Source organism: Canis aureus, chromosome 16 (assembly GCF_053574225.1).
Source record: "Canis aureus isolate CA01 chromosome 16, VMU_Caureus_v.1.0, whole genome shotgun sequence".
Classification (NCBI taxonomy): domain Eukaryota; kingdom Metazoa; phylum Chordata; class Mammalia; order Carnivora; family Canidae; genus Canis; species Canis aureus.
This window is the reverse complement of record NC_135626.1, coordinates 39351147-39374812: the sequence shown is the minus strand read 5'-3', so window position 1 is coordinate 39374812 and position 23666 is coordinate 39351147. Positions and strand designations below refer to the sequence as shown.

The 23666-nt window shown below is 39.8% G+C and overlaps 2 protein-coding genes and 1 long non-coding RNA gene across 4 annotated transcripts in view; 2 read left to right on the top strand and 1 right to left on the bottom strand.

Annotated features, from left to right (window-relative positions):
- Window positions 1–2479: 2479 nt before the first annotated feature.
- On the top strand, window positions 2480–12138 carry KRT20 (keratin 20). Its single transcript, XM_077853170.1, has 8 exons — window positions 2480–2952; window positions 5515–5597; window positions 6893–7049; window positions 7336–7497; window positions 7612–7737; window positions 9581–9804; window positions 10722–10771; window positions 11292–12138. The coding sequence occupies exons 1-8, from the start codon at window positions 2548–2550 to the stop codon at window positions 11387–11389; spliced, it is 1305 nt and encodes a 434-aa protein (XP_077709296.1). The 5' UTR covers window positions 2480–2547; the 3' UTR covers window positions 11390–12138.
- LOC144286575 (uncharacterized) overlaps window positions 10618–23666 on the bottom strand; it is a 52151-nt gene continuing 39102 nt past the window's right edge. For both annotated transcript variants that reach the window (XR_013354593.1, XR_013354594.1), the window contains exon 2: window positions 10618–11017. This is a non-coding gene — a long non-coding RNA (uncharacterized LOC144286575). The remainder of the gene's footprint in view (window positions 11018–23666) is intronic.
- Window positions 18009–23596, top strand: KRT12 (keratin 12). The gene is made up of 8 exons (XM_077853163.1): window positions 18009–18653; window positions 19036–19118; window positions 20095–20251; window positions 21143–21304; window positions 21403–21528; window positions 21706–21926; window positions 22614–22684; window positions 23180–23596. Exons 1-8 carry the CDS (start codon window positions 18042–18044, stop codon window positions 23269–23271), a joined length of 1524 nt encoding a protein of 507 aa, XP_077709289.1. The 5' UTR covers window positions 18009–18041; the 3' UTR covers window positions 23272–23596.

Sequence of the window (23666 nt, the reverse complement as noted above, 5' to 3'; positions counted from 1 at the left end):
GTATTATTTTAAAGTATACTGTTTATAAGAGAGAAATTATATAGTCTTACCTTATTTTAGATGTTTGTAAAAAATATTTTTTAAATAACAAAAAAAACCTCAATCTCAAAAGTAAAAAGCCATTGGTTTTCAGTGGAAGAACAACAGTTTGGGCCACTAAAAAAGTAAATTCCAAATTCCTCAGAAAGAATGTACAAAGATTCTGAATGAATGTCTTTTTTTTTTAGATTTCTTCTGCTTTGGTTGTTTGCTTGCTTGCTTATTTGCTTTTATCATATATAAACCTCAATTAAAGTACCAGAATGAAAATTAATGAGGTGTTTTCTGTAACTTCTCCAATCCTTTGAAATATTTATTCTGATTAAGGAAACGATTCAAATGTTTCAGTGAATTTTTTGGCCAGGGGATTTGAACAATTTGAGGAAGAACAAATGAATAGATTCCATTTGGCTCAATAATGTTTAGCAGAGCCCCACTGGTGAGACCACACCTGGAGTTCACCATGTGTCTGGATGTCTACACACATGCAGAGGCTTCCAGCCCAACCAGCAGAGGCTGGGTGTAGTCCCAGGGCACTACACACACACCCTGACTATACATAGCTCCCCTAATGCCGTGAGCCTGCGGCCCCGTAGGAAAGATGAGGCTTCCATGAAAACCACTGCCAGTGAAATCCATTGGAGATTCTAGCAGGGAGCAGCTGTAGTTTCAGAATGGATGGAGCAAGCAATCTGTCTCACGGTGGGTGCTGAGCTGACCTTATAACAGAGGAGAGAGACTCCATGCACCAGGTCAGGTGCACAGCACTATGCTATTTATTCTGTTTTCAGGGAACAAGATCCAAAGCCCAGGCAGTGACTGAAAACTTTAAATGAATTATCTAGTCTCTAGAACATTAGAATTGGGGGTAAAACTTCAAAATCACCTAAATTCATTTAATTCACTTCCCCAAACTTCATCTCCAAATGTATAAATGTTTCATCCCTGTTTTAAATACTTGAGGTTTTCTGTTTGTACAAAATATTTTAATCGTTTTATAAAATATAACCTCTAAACAGAGATAAACTTAAAAACAAAAACCAAAAAAAAGGGATGCCTGGGTGCCTGAGCGGTTGGGTGTCTGCCTTTGGTTCAGGGCGTGATCCTAGTCTGGGGATCGAGTCCCGTATCAGGCTCCCTGTGAGGAGCTTGCTTCTCTCTCTGCCTATGTCTCTGCCTCTCTCTGTGTCTCTCATGAATAAATAAAGAAAATCTTTTTTTTTTTTTAAAGCATAAAACAGAGATTCTGAAGAGTGGTTATCCATACTTATAAATCGTTGTTATGCAAATCGAAACCACGATATCACCTCATTGTGTTACAGTGGTCATCATCAAAAACACAAGAGATAACAAATATTGATGAGGATGTGGACAAAAGGGAACCCTTGCACACTACTGGTGGGAATGTAAAATGGTGCAGCCACTATGGAAAATAATACGGAGGTTCCTCAAAAATTAAATATAGAATTACCATATGATCCAGCAAACCCACTTCTAGGTATATATCCAAAGGAGACAAAATCACTATCTCAAAAGTATCTGCACTCCTATGTTCATTGTGGCATTACTCACAACAGCCAAGATATAGAGACAACCTAAGATCCACAAAAGGATGACTGGATAAAATCACACACACACACATACACACACACATTGAAATATTATTCAGTCACAAAAAAGGGGAGAACCCTGCCATTTGCAACAACATAGATAGATCCGGGGGGCATTAGGCTATGTGAAATAAGCCAGACAGAGAAAGACAAATACAGCATGATATCATTGACGTGTGGAATCTAAAGGAAAGAAAAAAAGTCAGACTCGTGGAAACAGTGTTTGCCAGGGCCTGGGGGGGTGTGGGGCATAGAGAAAATAGGGAGAGGTAAAAGGATAAAAACTTTCATCTTTAATATGAATAAGGTCTGAGGATCTAATGTAAAATGTGTGTAGAGTTGATAAGGCTGTACTTAGGAATTTACTAAAAGAATAGAACTTAAATGTTCTCCCCAAAAAGAAAAAGACAAATTTTAAAAGATTCTAAAACATTGTTCTTGATCACCAGTGTAACTTACTATTATGTACCCACATCTGTCTTTTTAGGTACCTAAATTATTCACAATGTTTGCAAATATTCTTCTTGTGTATATTAGGATGAAAAAAAAATCTGTCAAGGCAGGTGCAAAGGCTAAAAGAATACATCTTCCGTTTCCTTTTGTTGCCTCTGTTTAAAAAAAAGGAATCGCCCCTGAGAAAAGCCTCTAAGAAATGCCTCTAGTGATAATTTCTGGAATGAAACTAAACAGATCGCTGTACAAAGGGGAAAAAGAAAAAAACAAAGCAAGGCGCGGTGGACAGTGGTGTCAATCCTAAAGCGAGATGTCAGCAGAAGAGGTCAGCAGAGGAGGCGTTTCTTTCCTACGAACTCTATAAAAGGTCAGCTCATCCACCACTGAGACTCAGACTCTGCTCCAGCCATCCAGAAGCTACAGGTGCTTCCTCCTAGAATCCCCAATGGAATTCAGTCGCAGAAACTTCCACAGAGGCTTGAGTTCCTCCCCACAGACCTCTGCACTCAGCATGAGTGGCTCCATGTATAGGAAGGAGGACATGCAGTACTTTGGGGCTGCACCCAGCGTCTATGGGGGAGCTGGAGGTCAGGGCATCCGCATCTCAACCTCCAGGCATATGAGGGGCTATGGGGGTGATCACACCAAAGGAAACCTGTTTGTTGGTAATGAGAAGACAACCATGCAGAACCTAAATGACCGCCTAGCAAGCTACCTAGCAAAAGTGCAGTCCCTGGAAAAGTCCAACTCCAAGCTTGAATCACTGATCAAGGAGTGGTATAAAACAAACACGCCCAGCGCCAAGGACTACAGTGCATATTACAAACAAATGGAAGAGCTGCAAAATCAGGTAAGGGATGACGCCTGTGTTTTCTACTCCACCTTGGAGCTGCAGGATATATATACCAAAAGGGCATATATGTTAGGTGGGTCCAAATGGATGTTATAAAGCAATTAGGCTGAAATGCTATATCTAAAAAAACGGTGCATTCTATCATCTACTTTTAGTGCTGGGGTAGCTGACTACATAATTGGATGACTGTACATATTTTTTTTCACTTTTTAAAATCTAATTACATAGAATATATGAAAATAAAATCCATATTTTTGTCAGTTTACCAGGACAAGTCTAAGTGAATAGTAAACTTTTTTTTTCTGAGAAGAGCTGAAATTTCAATGATGATAAATCTGTTTTTTCACCCAATTCCCATTAACTTTTGAATTCCCAGTCAACTTAGAGATAATTCTTCCTTTAATTTATGTAAATGCTATAATATAAGTATTAAGATACTGTATCATAAATTTGAATGACAAAGTGATTCAGGGTGGAAATAAGGGGAAGGAATATAGCATTCTTTTTTTTTTTTTTTTTTTTAAGATTCTTTTATTGGGATGCCTGGGTGGCTCAGCGGTTGAGCGTTTACCTTTGGTTCAGGGTGTGATCCCCGGTCTGGGGATCGAGTCCCTCATTGGGCTTCCTTGCATGGAGCCTGCTTCTCCCTCTGCCTATATCTCCGCCTCTCTCTCTCTCTCTCTCTCTCTCTGTCTGTCTCTGTCTCTCATGAATAAATAAATAAAATATCTTTTAAAAAGATGTATTTATTTGAGAGAGACAGAGCAGGGGGATGGGGAGAGGAAAAAGAGAATTTCAAGCAGACTCCCTGGTGAGCACAGAGCCTTATGTGGGGCTCAATCCCAGGACCCTGAGATCATGACCTGAGTAGAAATCAAGAGTCAGCCACTTGACTGAGCCACCCAAGCACCTCAATGACGTCTAGATTTTTAAATGTCCTGCTTAATGATCTCATCATCATCATCACAAGTTCAGAAATCACTTCTACAGGAACAAAATGTTCTATTGCCCCCAATTCAAATTTGTTGCAATACCACAACCTACTCTCACAAAAGATGGAGCTCTGTTTTATCAGTTGTGTGCAATAAAGGATATGGACTTTGCTCCTAATTGAAGGGTTCAGATATGACAGGAGCACTTGCTTTGCTTTCAAATTCTTATCTAACCAAAGGGGGAAAATCCCATTCATTTTCATTTCTATTTTTTTAACATTCATATTCCTTTAAAGCAAAGGCCACCTCCTAACCAGGAAGTCTCTTTTTCTTGTGTTGTATTAGACATCAGTGAAATTTAAACCAGACTCCACTGTAAGTTACTTTGGGGGTTTCAGGAACTACGGGGAGGTGAGGCAAAGGTGTCTAAATTATCTCTCTGCCAACAGGTCATTCTTCTCAGGCTCCCACTAAAAATGGTCAAAATCAGCAAACCATTCTCCCCTACCTGTCTCATGATTCATGTTTCTGAATCTACTTTGGATCATCCCAAACACATAGACACAGTCATCTGTTCCATTTGGGGCGGGGGGGGGGTGGGCAGACTCAGTATAGGAAGGAAGGCAGCTCACTCCAGGACTAGATCTGTTGAAAGAGACATGTCACTGGGGCACCGGTTTAGCGCCGCCTTCAGCCCAGGGCGGGATCCTGGAGACCCCGGATGGTGTCCTATGTCAGGCTCCCTGCATGGAGCCTGCTTCTCCCTCTGCCTGTGTCTCTGCCTCTCTCTCTCTCTCTCTCTCTCTCTCTCTCTCTCTCTCTGTCTCTCATGAATAAATAAATAAAATCTTTAAAAAATACATGTCACTATAACATCTTTTAAAAGCAGACGAGATCCTTATGTATCGTAGAGAATTCACCCATTAGGTGAATTCCCCCTTTTTTTTAAATCGAGGGCATACCCATCCTGACAGTTCCAGTGCTTAGCACAACTCTCACATAACAGGTGTCCATTCATTTAGCCAATATTTAGTACACACTAGCTGCTGGGTACCATGCTGGGCATTGAGGAATATCATGGTGAACATACGTGATTTAGGGGGAAACAGGCAGAGACAAAAGGAACATTTATCCCACACAGAGGGATAAATGCTAGCAAGGAGGGCTGGGCAGGGCAGTGAGAACATAGGCAGTTCATCCAGTTCTGCCTTGAGGAAATCACCGAGGCTTCCTTTAAGCAATGATGTCTAAGATGAGATGCGGAAAAGAAGTAGTTCACCAAATGAGGAGGGGTAACAAGAATATTCTAAGCAGGAACAACATCAAATGGCAGGCACTCAGTAAGGTTTGATGGCTCAAGTAGAAAGAATTTTTCCTTTGTAAAACCGTAAGAAAGCTCACCAAATCCTAGGGACAAGAACTATGTTTTATGACTCAATTATGTTAAATGCCCATTTATCATTATTCTTTTTATTTTCATGTGGAAATTCTTTTTTTATATATTAATTTATTTTTTACTGGTGTTCAATTTGCCAGCATCATCTTTGATAGAATAGTGGCTGTATCTGAGGATACACTCATTTTAAACTCCTGTCCAGTTGAAAATGTCATTCTTTCTATTTTCCAGATTAAAAAGGCACAACTGGAAAATGCTCGTTGTGTCCTGCGGATTGATAATGCCAAACTGGCTGCTGAGGACTTCAGGCTGAGGTAGGTTCTAACTCCATGGTAAAACTTCCTGAAAAGGGATTTCTTTTAGTTGTTCTTGATGACACTCAGCTTTCCAAGTTCTTGTTGGTAAAGGAGCTACTCCTTAAGTACTTCCAGAAGTAGAAGTAGAGTCTATCTAATCTGGCCCAGCACTCAAGGCTACACTTTCCTCTCCCACAGTCTGATCTGGTCACCCAGGGTGTAACTGGGTATAACTAATACTGTTTTCACTGGTTAGCTCCGGTTACTAGAACATTCTTTTCGGGGAACCTCGCATCTACCTTTTCACCCATTGAAACTAATTCTGCCATTTAGAGTAATACCAAAGCAATTTACAACTCTCCTTCTGCAGTGCTGTCCTTCTGTTATCTAAAGCGAGCCATGTGTCTATGTTTAGTGATTCTCTAAATTAGTCATCCATGCTCTTTCTAGTGCTTGCAAATGTATGACCCAAATTCCAGGGGTGACCTTTGATGCATCTAAGTTTGCTAGTGTTTTATAATAGGGTCTGACTAACCAAAGAACTAGGACTATGATTAAACCAACTCAGATAGTGTTCACTCTCTTATAGCCATATCACACTACATGTAATCACAGCTGTTGCTCACAAATAGCACCTACCCTAGGGCTTTCTCATCCTGAATACGTACACTGCATTGGTACTGAAAGTTCTTTGTGGTTTAGAAGAGTAGCACTTGAATGCTACAAGAGATCAGATAAAAAGAAATGGGAAGGCAGATCTGAAGATTAAAGCAGTAAATATTCATTAATTCCAATTTTACTAAGTCAACACCTGAATATCCCATTGTGTTATCATTTTGTAAAGTTTTGCTAGTTTAAAAATGAGAGTATATAAGATTGTAAGGAAGAATCATGAATTCTTTAAGACAATTCCCTTTGGATACATCTGCTTACAAAGTAATAAAAATAAATTGATCAAGTGTATTCATTACATAAATCTAACCATTTAATATCAATAATGAGAATCTTTTGCTGACACATTAATTAAAATATTTTTATTTCTTTTAAAGTATATTCTAGAATTTAAAAACTTTTAGGAGTTATTTCAGATTGTTTTTTTTTACCAATCACTCCAAATTACAAAGATTACATTATGGAGCAAATTATCTGATTCCTGGGTTCTCATGAACATTTTTGGAATGTATAAAGAGGGACACAATGTATTGAAATTAATCCTCATGTGCTACATAAAAATGTCTCATTATATTAAGACTATCTCTTCTATAATGGCTTCAGAAGGACTCCATTATCTCTGCATACCAATTAATTCACAGGTATGAGACTGAAAGGGGGATCCGCCTAACAGTGGAGAGTGATCTCCAAGGCCTGAATAAGGTCTTGGATGATCTAGCCCTAAGTAGAAAAGACTTGGAGATTCAAGTTAAAGAACTGAGTAAAGACCTGGATATCCTCAAAAAAGAACATCAAGAGGTGAGAAAATATTCAGATGTGGTGCTGGGAATGACAGAATGGCTCTAATAATGATAATAAGGGGAGGGGGAGGATGGTAAAAAAAAATGACAATAATAATGATGTGAATGGTCAGGGTTCAATGACAGAGAAGTACCTGGACTGGAATAAGCCCCACCTAAGTTATTGTCTTTCTTTTTTATTCCTCCCCTATGAAAGAAGCCGTAAGAGTTATTATTATATCTTTTCTGCTCAGCCTCAAGTGAGAACATGCTGTAGACTGTAATCAGGATTTTCACTCTTGTAGGAAGTGGACAGCCTACACAGACACCTGGGCAATACTGTCAGTGTAGAATTGGATGCTGCTCCAGCCCTGAACCTTGGTACCACCATGAATGAAATGAGGCAGAAGTATGAAGTAATTGCCCAAGAGAACCTTCAGAAGGCCAAAGAACAGTTTGAGAAACAGGTAATAGCATAACTCAGAGGGTAAGCCAATGTGTAGAAGTTGTCCTTCCTTTAAAAAAAAGATAACTCTTTTTCTTTCCTTTCTCTCCTTACTCATTTTTTTTTTTAACTTTAGACTGAATCTCTGCAGCAACAAGTCATAGGGAGCAATGAAGAGTTAAAAGAAGCTGAGTTTCAAGTAAAGGAGCTGAGACGCACCTACCAGAACCTGGAGATAGAACTGCAGTCCCTCCTCAGTCTGGTAAAGCACATTTAATTTCCCGCTCTGAATGCAGTGTGTGTTTACTAAGTGCCTGTGTGAGGAACTCTAGAGATGCAGAAACCTCTAGGAAATAACATCTCGTCTCTGCAGAGCTGGCAGGGAAAGAGGCCAAACCACTGATTATAATTAAAACACAGAAAGAAATCCAGGACAAGAGTAATGCACTGCAAGGATGCACAGGAACAAGTAGATCTAGAAGACTTCACACAGAAAGTGGCATTTCAACTAGACCGGAAAACTTGAGATAAATTTGTAGTTGCAGAATAGAGGTAAAGACATTCCAGGCTAAGCAAATCAGTCAGCTCCTGATAAAATTATGCTTGTTAACAACCCCCAAATCACAGTGGCTTATAACAACACTACATCCATCATGGGTTGGCTGCAGTTCCGCTCCGTGACATTTCCACTCCAGGGGTAAGGCTAAGGGAGGAGACTCTAGCCAAGGCATGCCAGTGTTGCAGCAGAAAGAAAAGAGTAATGGCCAGACCATGTGTTAGTTCCTAAAGCTCCTCCTCCACAAAGGCATTTGTCAGTTTCACCTACATTTCCTTAGCCAAAGAAAGTCACATGATCAAGCCTGGCATCCACCGAAACCTACTCCTCCACTTAGGAGGGTCACCACAAATCAGGAGGAGAGGAGGCAAATATTAAGAACAATAATACAATATACCACAGTAAGACACCAGTGAGTGTGGAGCTAAAAACAAACAAAAGACTCCTAGTGGTCCTAGTAGCTGGCTGAGGTTGCCTTAGATGGAAACAGTGGGAGACAAAGCTAGAAATATGAATAATGCCCACAGTGACTAGCTGTCAAAATTCTCAAAAGAAATTAAAATTGAACCACCTCTTAAGTCTTCAACTAACAAAAACATCAGATAAAGGACTAGTATCCAAGCTCTATAAAGAACTTATTAAACTCAACAGCAAAGAAACAAACAATCCAATCATGAAATGGGCAAAAGACATGAACAGAAATTTCACCAAAGACAACATACACATGGCCAACAAGTGGTTGCTCTGCATCACTTGCTATCAGGGAAATATAAATCAAAACTACAATGAGATACCACCTCACACCAGTGAGAATGGGAAAAATTAACAAGGCAGGAAATAACAAATGTTGGAGAGGATGTGGAGAAAGGGGAACCCTCTTGCACTGTTGGTGGGAATGTGAACTGGTGCAGCCACTCTGGAAAACTGTGTGGAGGTTCCTCAAAGAGTTAAAAATAGGTCTGCCCTACGACCCAGCAATTGCACTGCTGGGGATTTACCCCAAAGATATAGATGCAGTGAAACGCTGGGACACCTGCACTCCGATGTTTATAGCAGCAATGTCCACTGCAGCCAAACTGTGGAAGGAGCCTCGGTGTCCATTGAAAGATGAATGGATAAAGATGTGATCTATGTATACAATGGAATATTACTCAGCCATTAGAAACGACAAATACCCACCATTTGCTTCGATGTGGGTGGGACTGGAGGGTATTATGCTGAGTGAAATAAGTCAATCGGAGAAGGACAAACATTATATGGTCTCATTCATTTGGGGAATATAAAAAATAGTGGAAGGGAATAAAGGGGAAAGGAGAAAAAGTGAGTGGGAAATATCAGAAAGGGAGACAGAACATGAGAGACTCCTAACTCTGGGAAACGAACAAGGGGTGGTGGAAAGGGAGGTGGACAGGGGTGGGGGTGACTGGGTGACAGGCACTGAGGGGGGCACTTGATGGGATGAGCACTGGGTGTTATGCTATATGTTGACAAATTGAACTCCAAAAGAAAAAAAAAAGAAAGAAACATCCACTTTTTCTTATGCTTATAGAAAGAAACCTTGGAGCATACACTAGACAACACCAAAGATTGTTACAGTCACAAACTGGCCACCATCCAGACAGTACTGGACAACCTAGAAGTCCAACTGACGCAGATACGGGCCGAGACAGAATACCAGAGCAACGAATACAATATTCTCTTTGACATAAAGACCCGACTTGAGCAGGAAATTGCTACTTACCGCCGCCTTCTGGAAGGGGAAGATGACGGCAGGTAAGTCTGTTAGAATCCAAGGTATGTGCCAGTGTGTCTACCTGCTGTACTATTTAAACATCGATACATTAAACCCTGTCACTCATTCCCCAGCAAGAATGCAATCCCTAGCACAAAAGCAACTGCACACATATCACAAACAACAAAACAAAAATATACAAAAGTACACCCATCCCCCAAATAACCAGGTATGGCCTTTTTACCTGAGGTCATGTGTGGGACTGATACAGATTATGCTTTTGCTCATTTTTATTATTAATACATAATTGAAAGTACAATAACTTTTTTAAAGATTTTATTTATTTTTTCATAAGAGATAGAGAAAGGCAGAAACATAGGTAGGGGGAGAAGCAGGCTTCCTGTGGGGAGCCCAATGTGGGACTCAATCCCAGGACTCCAGGACCACACCCTGAGCCGAAGGCAGACGTTCAACCACTGAGCCACCCAGGTGTGCTGAAAGTACAATAGCTTTGAAAAATTCTCCTTGAAAGGTCATGAAATGAACAACAGGCTGCAGAGGTCTGTGGGACCAGTTTGAGAATCATCAGTGTTGCTATGGCAACTGTCTTCTACTACCAAACTCAAGAAACTCAATAATATAAGATTTAAACTTCCACTGTTACAAAAGCTTCTAATATGGCATAAGCAGGTCAGTTTTGAAGTCGTGTGTGTGTGTGTGTGTGTGTGTGTGTGTGTGTGTCAAGTTGAAAAGTAAGAAACTCAAGTTCAAAGTAATAAGCATGGTCGAAGGAGAAAAAGTACAGACACAGCATTAAAACGCACACCAAAAAAACAACAACAACAACACACACACACACTATGCAGACTTTATTTTGAAACAAAAAAAAGCAGAACAGGCCTTCATTTTCAAAATGGCAATAACATCTTTTCATGTTTCTTTTTCTTTTCTTTAAAAGATGCAAAATCACAATTCCAGATGATCAGATACACATTGAAGAGGAGAAAGGTAAGTGTTCTAATTTCACACGTTTCCTGGGAGACTGAATCCTCACTCAGTAGCTTACTACTCATTTAATGCCACTGGTGAAAAGTAAAAAGAGATCAATTCTCAAGAGAGCAGATATTGCCCTAGGGATTCTGAAAATCAGGCATATAACATAAAGAAACCCCCAAAACGGGAAGTTTGTCACACTCCCCCAACCTGGTGATTTTCTTGGCCCAAGATATTGCTGTCCTGAGACATCCTGGGATCCTAAAAAGAAAAAGAAAAAAAAAAGATGAAAAGTGCATTTGGCTTAATTCAATATTGTATATTTCTCTTTGGAAGGAAAGTAGAAAATTTGTGAATTTGGGGACAGTGGCACATTTTCTACACTTATTTATAAATTGGACAAGATTAAGAAAAAGGATGGGTTGGGTTTCTTTTAGGAAAAAAATATATAAGATAATAATGATTTAGAGTTGAATATTATACACCAGCAGAGTCATTCTCCTGAGTTAACATTTTATACTTAAATTTAACTCAGATATAAAGAGAACAAGGAAGATTAAGACAGTCGTGGAAGAAGTGGTGAATGGCATGGTTGTGTCAACTGAAACCAGAGAGGTGGAAGAAAATATGTAAACTGCTACCTGGAGATGCTGCTGAGAGTTTGAAAGAAATGTAGTTATAGTTTTTGCTCCCTGTAAGAAAGCGGCCATCAGAAGACACCATTAGTGCTTTGTGGTAATCCGAGGGGGACAAAAGCCCATTTATCAGTCTCCATAATTGAATATAAGTTGTTTTACTCAGAGGAGCTGCAAATCACCTACAAAAATGAAATCCATTGGGCACTAGGATATTTAAAAACATCACTACCACCATCTTTACTATGAAACACATTAATTAGAAGCTAGAGACCACCTACTATCAATTCGTTAATGTTCCTGAAAAATTATAGCACATTTGAATTACTCTAAACCTTATAGAGCAGACGAGTACCTGAAAATCACAAATGAACTGCTCTAACTTTTCCTGTTTCTAAATTGCAAAATCTCCTTTCAGGGGCCTTTAGATTCTTAAATGAGCCTATTTCTTGGTTGATTTCATTAGATTTGTAATATTGGTACCATCCTACTAGCTTGGAGTTACACTTGCATTTTTTTCATGGTCTCCACTGCCTTTTAAAAACTCAACTCAGGGGATGCCTGGGTGGGTCAGTGGTTGAGCATCTGCCTTTGGCTCCGGTCATGATCCTGGCTCCAGGATTGAGTCCCGCATCAGGCTCCCTGCAGGGATCCTGCTTCTCCCTCTGCCTATGTCTCTGCCTCTCTCTGTGTGTCTCTCATGAATAAATAAATAAATCTTAAAAAAATAAATAAAATAAAATTCAACTCAGTTCTTCAAGTAATTTGAGTCAGACTCTAATCACAAATGCTGAGCAGAATTTGAATGAAGCACATTATGCTTGTAATGGGAGTAGATTAAACACAAAATTAGTGAAACTCTTCTTAAGGCAGAATGCTTCTCCTTAAGATAATAAACTGCATAAAGCATCAGGTGTTCTCTCTCTTTATGGGGTGAACGTGTGTTATGAAATGTTTCTCACTGTTTTTTTAAAAACAGCTTTAATGAAATATAATTCACACACCATAAAATCCATCCTTGTAAAGTACACAATTCAGTGGTCTTCAATATGTTCACAGGATTGTGCAACTATTGCCACTGTCCAGTTTTAGGACATTTCACCACTGAGAAAAGAAACCCCAATAGGAGTCACCCCCCCCAACCCACCTTCCCCCCAGCCCTGGCAACCACTAATTGACTTCCTCTCTATGAATTTGCCTACTCCAGACATTTCCTACAAATGGAATCATACAGTGTTTTCTTTTGTACAAAAATGTTCATAGCAGAATTATTCATAATAGACCCAAAGTGGAAACAACTCAAATGTCCATCAATTGATCAAAGGATAAAGTGGAGTATGTCCTTACAAAAAAATATTATCTAGCAAGAGAAATAACAAAATACTGATACATAATGCAACAGGGATGAACCTTGAAAACGCTATGCTTACTGAAGGAAGTCAGACACAAAAAAGACTATTCTCTCCCATTTTGCATTTCTGTGAGCAGTAACTGCCTTGCAAATATTTACAGGAAAAATCATTTTGCCCTCTCTCCTTGTATTCTAGTAAATTAATAGCTTGGATTTAAATTTTGATATATAAGTTTATAAGTCAATGGATTTTGAGTGTGATTATATTGAAAATAATAATGTGATTCACTTAAGGATAATAATATCTACCATTTATTGAGCACTTTGAACTAAACAGTATGCTAGGCATTTTATAGGCACTTCTCATTTAATTTTCACAATAATCCCATGAAATAGAAGCTATTACGTTGAATCGTAGGAATTTGTCAATATGTAAAAATAAAATAAAAAATAAATTTAAAAAAAAGGAACTTGTCAATATGTAATCATTCTTTTACCTTTAAAAAATAGCAATTTCACATGGTTTGACTTTATTCTATTATCCCTATTTTTCAAATGAGGATTATATATGAAGACATGAAATAGGTACTCTCCCAAAGTCACAGTTATCAAGTAATGGAGCAAGACTGAACCTTCTAAAGTCATGATACCCTTTTAGGCACTAATTACATGACAATTACAGAGTCATACCTGAAATGAGCATTTGCCTCTCCTTAGTTGTTTTGCTGTTTTCTGATTGCCATTTTCACTAGCCAGACACTTAAAACAGCCAAATGTCACAAATGTGGTCCAGCCAGAATCCCACATGACTGGATTTATCACAACTTTTGTCAGAAAGAATATTATCTTCACTTATTCTCATTCTTTTGCTTTTCAAAGTGAAGAGATTCACTCTCATTTTTTTCTTAATTTCCTTCCAAGTCACTCTGGTTAGGACCTTGCTGTTAAAGATGTTAAGAACTTCTAGAAGTGAATTCTTTGTCTCCTATAAAACACATTCCAGAAGAGTCTGTAACTTCTACATGCAAATACCGGAGGCTGAGTCTGGTTAGTTAAAAACCTGCAGGAAATGAAAAAAAAAAAAAAAACCTGCAGGAGGTGGGCATGGCCACTGTCAATATGACAATTACTGCATTTTGCCAAAGGCAATAATGACACTTGGTTCCAAAGTAGAATTATTATTTTTAACTGAATTTCCTATCATGAAAAAATGAAAACTAATCCTTGCTTTTGGTCGATCTCTAGTTTCTTCCAAGTAATCTTTCAAAGAAAGTAGGTGAGGCAATATATACATGTGGAACTAGATGGTTCTACCAGTAATTACTGTGTGAAAATAAAGTGTTAATCTCCATATCTATACTTCTTATATGAGCTAGGAAACAGAACAGCATGATCCTATATCTGACAGGCTTACAAATCCAGGGAAGATTCATAATCCTTAAATTTGGCTCTCTTTATCACACATAGAATCACCAATAAATTTCATGACTTTATACAAAATCATCAGTGTACAAGTGGACCCATCAAACACAGAAACCTAGAGATGATTCTAGGATGGAGAGAACTACTTTTTCTGGCCTTGGGGAATTACATCTACACAGAGCTTTGTAACTTCTAAAAAGAATGGCATAGAATGACAGAAAATCAAAACTTGACCAGTGAACACCCTCTGCTCTTACCCTCACTAACTTGGGGGCAGTCTCAAATAACAATTCCAACTTACAGCATTGGCTAGTGATTTCTATTTTTAAATTTCCCTTCAAACATTTGTTTTCTCTCCCCTAGACTCACTTCCAAGATTCGCCTTCCCAGGAAAGGGAAGATTCCAAGATTCCTTATCCTTTTTCTCACCTCCCTGCCTTTGAGAACACTGAGCTCTGGAGACCAGAACTCATCCTCAAGCATGACTGCCAAGGGTCTTTTTTCATCCTCATTTCAAAAGCACAGCATACAATATTAGTTACCCAATATTCTTTTACTCACTCACAGGATCTTCAAATGTTATTCAAAGCAAAAGTGAAAGGTGTTAGGGACCAACTCATCAGTGAATTGCAGGAAGTGGAAGGTCTGTCTTTAATGGAAAGAACTCATGTGGAAAATTCTGCAATTAAAGAGCAGGAAACTAACCAATGTGACATGAGAAGATGATCATATGTTTTACTTAATAAATCAAAAGATTTACAAATACCACGTAGATAATTGTCTCTATCTTGAGTATTCCCTAAACTCTACAAAAAGGGAAGCCATGATTCTTTTGAGTAGTTCCCCCTTTCTCATCATTTTCCTCTCTGCCTCAACTTACATAATCACTTTGCCACCAAGCCCAAGATGATTTCTGTTCTCTACACTCCCACCCTCCTATATTTTTACATTTGTCAGAGAAAACTATTTTTACTTCTAAAAACTCTAAAATACAGGCTTTATTATTTAACTTAGCCCTCCTCCCAAAAACACCAATGAAGAAGATATCTCGGGGATCCCTGGATGGCTCAGTGGTTTAGCACCTGCCTTCGGCCCAGGGCGTGATCTTGGAGTCCCTGGATCGAGTCCCACACTGGGCTCCCTGTGTGGATCCTGCTTCTCCCTCTGCCTGTCTCTCTCTCTCTCTCTCATGAATAAATAAAATCTTTTTAAAAAATCTATCTCTCCTCTCACTCTCTGTGTCTCTCATGAATAAATACAATCTTTAAAAAAAATGATATCTCTCTCTTTTCAATTTCTGAAGTTGTTCCCCATTCATAATTGAATTTAAAATAAATCTTAGTCAAAGCATACCAGCAAATTAGACAAAGGCACTCTTAAGTGAAATTAATTTTAAGTGACACATTCAAACACATTAAGGATTAAGTTCTTTCAAGTGAAATAGCTCCAGAAGTGCAAGGATGAAGCTTAGCCAAACACTAGGGTAAGACTCAGGATTTTAAAAAAATGAATTAGACATAGTCCCTACCTGAGAAACTTACAGTCTAGGATGATAAAAAATATGTATAGAAACATGAAGGTATAACATGCAAACGTGATATATAGATACCGAGCAAAATTATTTAAAATTTACATATAGGCATCAGAGATGGAAAATAGACATTTCAGCACAAAATCAGTTCCAAGTTCAAGAATTCAAGTTAATCATATTCCCATATTATATGATCATATCACTAAGCTACAAGTCTGCATTTGGCACATCCTCTCAAGTCTGTAAGCAAGTAATAGTCTGTTTCATGTCTATGGCAATAATGATGGAATCACCCTTGAAGGTGGCGGGGGGGTGCTGCTCATAACTAATAATTAATGACCATAATGTCAAAGTTCCTGTATAGGAAATGCAAGCAGAACTAGTACTTTACATGATCTCTGACAATGTGGTTACATGTCAAAAGTATAACTAAAAGTACACTTGCCCATGTGTTTGCAGGATTTCACATGTGGTGCCATTCTCTGGGTCTCAGCCTGTACGCTGAGAAATGAAATTCAAGGAGAACGCTTTCTTGAAAAGGAAAAAACTAAAGCTCCTGGGTGATGTGCAGGGCAGAAACCTAGTCTCAAGAGTGACCCTCTGCTCTTTCTGTTTTCACCGTAAGAAGCAGGGTTGTGTTATCTATAAAAGGCACTGCAACCTGAATCCTATCTCTGCCACCTCCTGACTGTGTGGTCTTGAATAAGTCACTTAACATTGTGACCTTCAGATTGCTCATTTGGAAAAATAGGACAAAAGTATCAAACTTAAGAGGTTACCACAAAGGTTTAAAATAATGTCTGCAGTTCACCTAGCCCAGTGTCTGGAACACAGTAAGCACACTCACTACCAACAATTCAAACAAGGACAAGCTCAGAAAAAAATGCTTGTAATATACATTAAAGGAATCCTTGGTAAAAATCTCCATATGAGGCCAAGGTCCCCGGCATTTCCACTTAACATATTTCCATCCTCTCACGAAATGGAACAAATGGATTATGGCGTCTCTCATCAAGCTGAGTCTGCATTTGATTGCTGCATCCTTTCTATATCTATTGTAAGTAAGAATATGTAGTTTCTGCAAATGTCTTGCTTAAACCCCTTTTATTTAGAAATCTCATTGGCTTGCTCTTTGTGATGGGTATAGGTTAGGGAAAATATGTCCCTTCATATGTGTCCTTCTACAATAAGGTAAAAGGAAGCTGTAATTGGATTTCACCCTGGGTTCATCATTCCTGTCCCTGGGAAAGTAAACGAATAAATAAATAAATAAAAAGCATCATGCAGTCCTTCTGTTTGCCAGAATTGACACTGAGTATTCCCTATAGAGGCCTGACATGGGCTTCAGGTGTTAAGTCCTCTGCATTTGCCCCTATGTCACCAGTGGGCACTGCCGGCTTGAAGAACCTCACTTTCTGGGACGCTACAGTCAAGCAGAGAATATCTGTGGGGACACAGGGGTTGAGGGTGGGAGCAGTGATATAATTTTAATATACAAAAAAATCAATTGCATTTTGATACATTAGCAATGCTGGGGGTTGAGCACTGAATTATCAGACAAAGCTTCTGATTTCTTAGAGTTTACTAAGAAGGTCATTCTTATGTAAAGGAAGAGCTGCTGAGGATACTATAATATTCTAGTCAAAAATAGCATTCTTTCAATGTTTAAGAGGTCCTCTTTCTGAATCAGAAAGAAAGAAACTATGCAAAATCCTGATCCTAATCTGAGGTTTTAAAATCCTTGAGAATTCAAATCCCTGTATCAATCTGGAAAATTTGTTTATTCCTCTCCTTCCATTAATGCATTTCACAACTGCTTCTGAAACTATATTCCACTAGAATATAAACTAGATCATGGTCAGATGGTTTACAGTTCGTTTTCTAAAGGAAACAAGTAGGAAATGTGAGTGAAGAACTTTAAGAAGCTCAAGGCTGAGGAGACGTAAAATTAATTTATCCATTCAACAATCACTCATTGCTTTCCTACAGTGTGTAAGACACTGGGCAGTGCAGAGAATACAAACAATGGAGTAATCTGGAAGAGAAAAATTTCTTGTGACAACTTATCTCTACTCCACCCAGATTTCTTTTTTGTTTAACAAATATGTAATAGGCACAATTATTCAATTATTTCTATGCTAATGAGTTTTCAGTATGCATAAATCTTTTACTGGTTGAGCTGGTCAAAAAGGGGGGGGAGCATGATATTTTGGGTGAGAGAGTGAACTTTTCAACTGCAACACCCATTTCATGACCTATAAAAGGCCAACCCTTCTGCCTTGCTGACACTGCTTCCTCTCAGGTTGAGGCTCCCTTCCCTGGGCTGTGGATCTTTCCAGCAATACCATGTCCCTCTCAGTGCGCACCTCTGGGCTGCCCCGGCGGCTGTCTTCCCAGAGTGGGACATCGGGCAGAGCCAGGGGCACGTCTGCTTCCATAGTTGGAAGTAGCTATGGGGGGAGCACCCTTGGCTTTGGAGACAGCTATGGGGGAGGCTTTTCTGCTGCTTCCATGTTAGGTTCTAGTTCTGGCTTTGGTGGTGGCTCTGGAATTTCCTTTGCAGGAGGACTGGGTGCTGCTTATGGGGGAGCCCTGGGAGGTGGCTCTGGAGCCCTGGGAGGTGGCTTTGGAGCCCTGGGAGGTGGCTTTGGAGGCCTAGGAGGTGGCTTTGGAGGCCTGGGAATTGGATTTGGGGGAAGCCCAGGAGGTGGCTCTGCAGGTATTCTCTCTGGCAATGATGGAGGCCTTCTTTCTGGATCAGAGAAGGAAACCATGCAAAATCTTAATGACAGATTGGCTTCCTATCTGGATAAGGTTAGAGCTCTAGAAGAGGCTAATACTGAGCTAGAAAACAAAATTCGAGAATGGTATGAAACACGAGGATCTGGGACTGGAGACCCCGGATCACAGAGTGATTACAGTAAATATTATCCATTGATCGAAGACCTCAGGAATGAGGTAAGAATATGGTTTTTGAGGGGGATTTGGGAACTATTTTTTTATTTTCCTCTTTGGCTATACTAATATTTCACAGTGATAAACCATCTAAAACTTAAGGTACCTTTCAACTTGACTGTATTTGGAGCAATTTCTCATCTCAGGTTATTTAGTTTCATTCTATCATTTATCATAAAGTAACTGTATTTCCACTAACTTTCTGCAAGAAATGTTTCTCAATTTTTAAATAAAATGGTACAAGTATGTCTTCTTTTTAAAAGTTAAACTGCCTTAAACTCTTAATAGCATGTTAATATCACCTAAAAACTCCTTCTCAAAAATACACCCACATAATACTAGTATTTTACAACCCCATTTCATGTGTCTTCCCCTATTTGGCCAGATAATTTCTGCCAGCATTGGAAATGCCCAGCTCATCTTGCAGATTGACAATGCAAGACTGGCTGCCGAAGACTTCAGAATGAAGTGAGTAGAACAAAAGAAAGACTAATGGTAATTGACATGTCTCATCATTTCTTCTTATTCCCTATTTTCCTGCCTTTGTTGATGGCAAATATTTCAAACCCTCTGTAGTTAACACACTCTACACATCTGTTGTTTTGGTAAATTTACGTTGGACATTCTAGGAAGAAAGCTGATTCAAACACAATTCACGTTACATGTCCTTAGATATACGCTACTTAAACCTAGGGCTATGATCACCACCATGTTTGTAATTTGCTTTTGGCTTATACTGTGACATAGTATTTACACCAATGTCCTAAACCTCAATCTTCCATGTATCAAAATGAATTAATAATGTTTTTGTCTAGAAGTGAGATTATATTTTTCCTGATGACACATACCACTAAAATATTAACCACACACCTATTTTTATATTTCTTCCTCCTCTCCCATATTCCATCCTCCCGCACATAAGGAAGAAACACTAACACTCATTTTGCTCCACAAAATCTCCATGCAGGATGTTGCAGTGGTGATGATCCTCCACCTGTAAAATCTTGGTAAAAGGTATCAGAGAAGTATCAATGTTTTAAATTAAATCATGAATGAAAGTTAAGCAAAAATCTTTTTTTTTTTTTTTAATTTTCAACTGCTTTTAGGATTCCATCAGAAACTCCACCCGGAGAGGGCTACTACTGCCAGGGCAGCCAGCCAAAGGAGAAACTGTTCCCTGGGATGCAGGGCTACTGAGGTTCATGGTAGAGACAGACTGGTAGAAAAGTCTCACCTCACAATTCTTTCACTTCTCTCCAACTGAGTAGTAAATTATTATGAAGAAAAAGAAAGGAAAACGTTAAAAAGGAAACAGAGCATCATATATTACAATGCTGCCACTTTTACGTAATCACACAGGGTGCAAAACAGACCTGAAGATGATGGCAGAGGCCTTATTCAAATGGATGTGTTGACTTCGGAAACTTTTGTGCTTGGTTTTCAGGTACGAGAACGAGCTGGCCCTGCACCAGAGTGTGGAGGCTGACATTAACGGCCTGCGCCGTGTGCTGGACGAGCTGACCCTGGCCAGAGCCGACCTGGAAATGCAGATCGAGAACCTAACAGAAGAACTGGCCTACCTGAAGAAGAACCACGAAGAGGTCAGCCAGAAAAGGCAGATTTCTAAGTGGCTTTTTTCCTCCCAAGTTCAAAAATTACAATTTCAAATTTACAAATCCAGAGTTAGAACAGGTATGGATGATACATGATACCCCTGTTAAATTGGCCATTAGTTTTGGATTTCTGAGTGAGTGTATGTGTGGTGGCAGTGGCAGGATTGATAGTGGTTCCCGTTAAAGTTTAACAGATTAGCAGTGCTTTCTGATTTTGTCATTTTGCTCATTAGACAAGGACAACCAGAATTTTAATGGTCCTAACTTAGTGATTTCCAAAAATATAGTATATTTAAAGTTCAAAAACAAGTCTACCAATAATACAAAATGTTATATTTGTGTGAGAAGCTGGTTATGCCCAGTGTAAAACACACAATGAACTCTGGTATGCTGCATAGTATATCAAAAGTTCTGTGTACACAGACATTAATCATGACCCTGGCAATGGGCTTCTCAAGAGCTTTCTACTGGAAGTCAATGACTGATACAAACAGTGTGCAAGCCTTGGCACTGTCTGCAGCCCCAGTTTGGAGGCTGTAGTTGAAGCTCCACTGTACCTTTTCCACTAGGCCTTCTCTTCTTTGTAAAGGCCCTGGATCGCCAAGAAGCAGGGCTAACTCATCCATTTGCCATAGTAGGCACATCCCCTAGGGTCCATGGTAAGTTTAGGGACCCAAGGCAATGCCTTCAGTAGTTTTAAATCAAAAGAAAAGTATGAATTTGTAGATTAAAAAAAGAAGTTTTAATATGTTGTATTATAACAGTACAGCAACGTGGTCATAACATATAACACTTAATGTCTTTTCTGCTGTAAGACGCCCACCAGAGTTATCAAGGGGCCCGGCGACTCTCCCTCACTCTCTCGCTCGCTGTTCCCAGGAGCTCCAAAGCTTCCGGGCAGGCGGCCCAGGGGAGATCAGTGTGGAAATGGACGCTGCTCCAGCCGTGGACCTCACCAGGCTCCTCAACAACATGAGGGCGCAGTACGAAGCCATTGCCGAGCAGAACCGTAAGGACGCAGAGGCCTGGTTCATTGAAAAGGTACCACAAGCAAAAACAAAAGGCTTTGACACGTAGGCAGGAAAGACCTGCGGGCGCAGCACGCGCTCACGTCCTTTCGCCCCTCTTTGCCGCGGCAGAGCGGGGAGCTGCGGAAGGAGATCAGCACCAACACGGAGCAGCTGCAGTCCAGCAAGAGCGAGGTCACCGACCTGAGGCGCGCACTTCAGAACCTGGAGATCGAGCTCCAGTCCCAGCTGGCCACGGTAGGGCGCGCACGCGCGGCATCATTTCGACTTCCAAAGAAAACGTGGCACCCACGTTAGTTATAAGGCCACTGGCTGGCCGCCTTCCTCATTGCCATCCCCTCCACTGTTGTGGCCGCCTTCCTCATTGCCATCCCCTCCACTGTTGTATCTGTGCCATCTCCCTCCCACGTGCAGAAGAAATCCCTGGAGGCCTCGCTGGCCGAAGTGGAGGGCGACTACTGCGGCCAGCTGTCCCAGGTGCAGCAGCTCATCGGCAGCCTGGAGGAGCAGCTGCTCCAGGTGCGCGCCGACACCGAGCGCCAGAACGCCGACCACCAGCGGCTGCTGAACGCCAAGGCCCGCCTGGAGATGGAGATCGAGACCTACCGCCGCCTCCTGGACGGCGAGGCCCAAGGGTGAATAGACAGGTTCACGTAGGATGCAAATAACTTCAGTGGCTGACCAGCAGGGGCCGCCTGATGCGCTTGGGGCAACAGAAGGAAGGAGGGTTCTTTCATTGATGGAAAATACCACATCTCCTAACAAGCATACCCTGGATTTCATTTAATGGTCTACACTTTCCAAAGTGGCGTCACCCTTTATCTCGCTTGACAATTCATAAAATGCTGGGATGAATAATGACACCACAGACAGGCATACTGCAAACTGACACTAGAGAAGTCACCCATTAGAGTCCTAGTATCAATGCCCCCATGCTGAGTATGACACCTCACACAACAGCCACCTGAATCACCTCACAACCTACTGCAGTGAACTTTCCAAAAGCAGCAGCAGCCTAGACTAGTGGGAAGACCCCAGGGCTCTAAATCAGGAAATCAAAGTTCTGAGATCAGATCTTCCATTAATTGCCAGTTTGCTTCACTTTGAGAGCCCATTTTAGGCAGAGTTTGAAAATAAAGGTTCACTGCACTAACTGCTTACTCTCAGGGTGCATTATTCAATCACTGTTCATCAAGAAATTTAGAATATCTTCTCTATTTAGCCATAGTGTTATGTAAATTTTTAGCTTAAAGAGCAAACTCTTTATTTCTCCTCCTCCCAGAAAGCATCATGTGGTATCATCCCCCTTGTTTTTTTTACAGCGATGGCTTTGATGAGACTTTATATGTGACAGAATCCAAATCTCAAACGCAGTCGATTGATTCCTCTAAAGGTATGCAGACTCCCTAAGAATCACTGAGAATAAGTCAGAATCACACTTATTAATGACTAAAATGATAAGATCTCTTGAATATTGCAGTATTATTAATAATTTAAAATATATTTGCATTCTGGGCCAAGGAAAAATATTTATGTATTCCTGCAGAAAAATGAGTGGATTGTACTGTATGAACATTTCTGGCAACCCAGAAGGAAAACAATCTATTCTACAAAGAAGTGTTATGAGCATCATAGCCACTTTTTAAATTTTTAAAAGGAGAAATATTTTCACTTGTACATAATATGACACTGAATACATTTCACTTTCATTTTCAACAATGCAAAAAGTGCATTGTTTTAGAATGAATGCAAAGTCACTTTTGAAAGTTTAAATTTGGTGGATTATATCTGCCAATATCTAATTTAAAGCTTAAGCTAAACAACAACCAACTTTGGATGAATGTATGAAACACTTACTCTTGCCCCTTTATTCCATTTTTATCTTTAGACCCAACCAAATCCCGGAGAATCAAGACAATTGTGCAGGAAGTGGTGAACGGTGAAGTGGTCTCATCTCAAGTTCAGGAAGAACTAATGTAAAATTTCACAAGACCTGCCCCATGACTGGTTCCTTAGGGATAGGAAATTTACAAGCAGAAATTGTCCCTTTCAGAGTAAGATACCATATTAACTCAATTCTACGTTTGTCTGTTTCATTTTCCTTGGACTCCCTATTCACTTTGAGTCCCTATTGCTCTTCAATTACAAATCACTGTGGCCATGTTGGTCTTTAGAACAAACCAAAATTGCTTTACATCTTTCTGGACCTAGAGTAGCCTTCTAATAAGCTTTCTTTTGGTGACCTGGAACATATTTTAATCACATGATTTTGATCAAGTATTGTTTTAATAAAGTTAAATAAAAGATGAATGGTAATAATATGAAATATGTACCTTCTTAATTCCAACAATGTCAAGAGCATAGAGAGAGGTTTG

Bases quoted from the DNA above. Each gene is read 5' to 3' on its own strand.
- KRT20 (XM_077853170.1), top strand. From the start codon at position 2,548: ATGGAATTCAGTCGCAGAAACTTCCACAGAGGCTTGAGTTCCTCCCCA. The intron at 2,953-5,514 runs GTAAGGGATGAC...TCTATTTTCCAG, and splicing joins TGGAAGAGCTGCAAAATCAG to ATTAAAAAGGCACAACTGGA. The intron at 9,805-10,721 runs GTAAGTCTGTTA...TTTCTTTAAAAG, and splicing joins GAAGGGGAAGATGACGGCAG to ATGCAAAATCACAATTCCAG.
- KRT12 (XM_077853163.1), top strand. From the start codon at position 18,042: ATGTCCCTCTCAGTGCGCACCTCTGGGCTGCCCCGGCGGCTGTCTTCC. The intron at 20,252-21,142 runs GTCAGCCAGAAA...CGCTGTTCCCAG, and splicing joins TGAAGAAGAACCACGAAGAG to GAGCTCCAAAGCTTCCGGGC. The intron at 21,927-22,613 runs GTGAATAGACAG...TTTTTTTTACAG, and splicing joins CTGGACGGCGAGGCCCAAGG to CGATGGCTTTGATGAGACTT.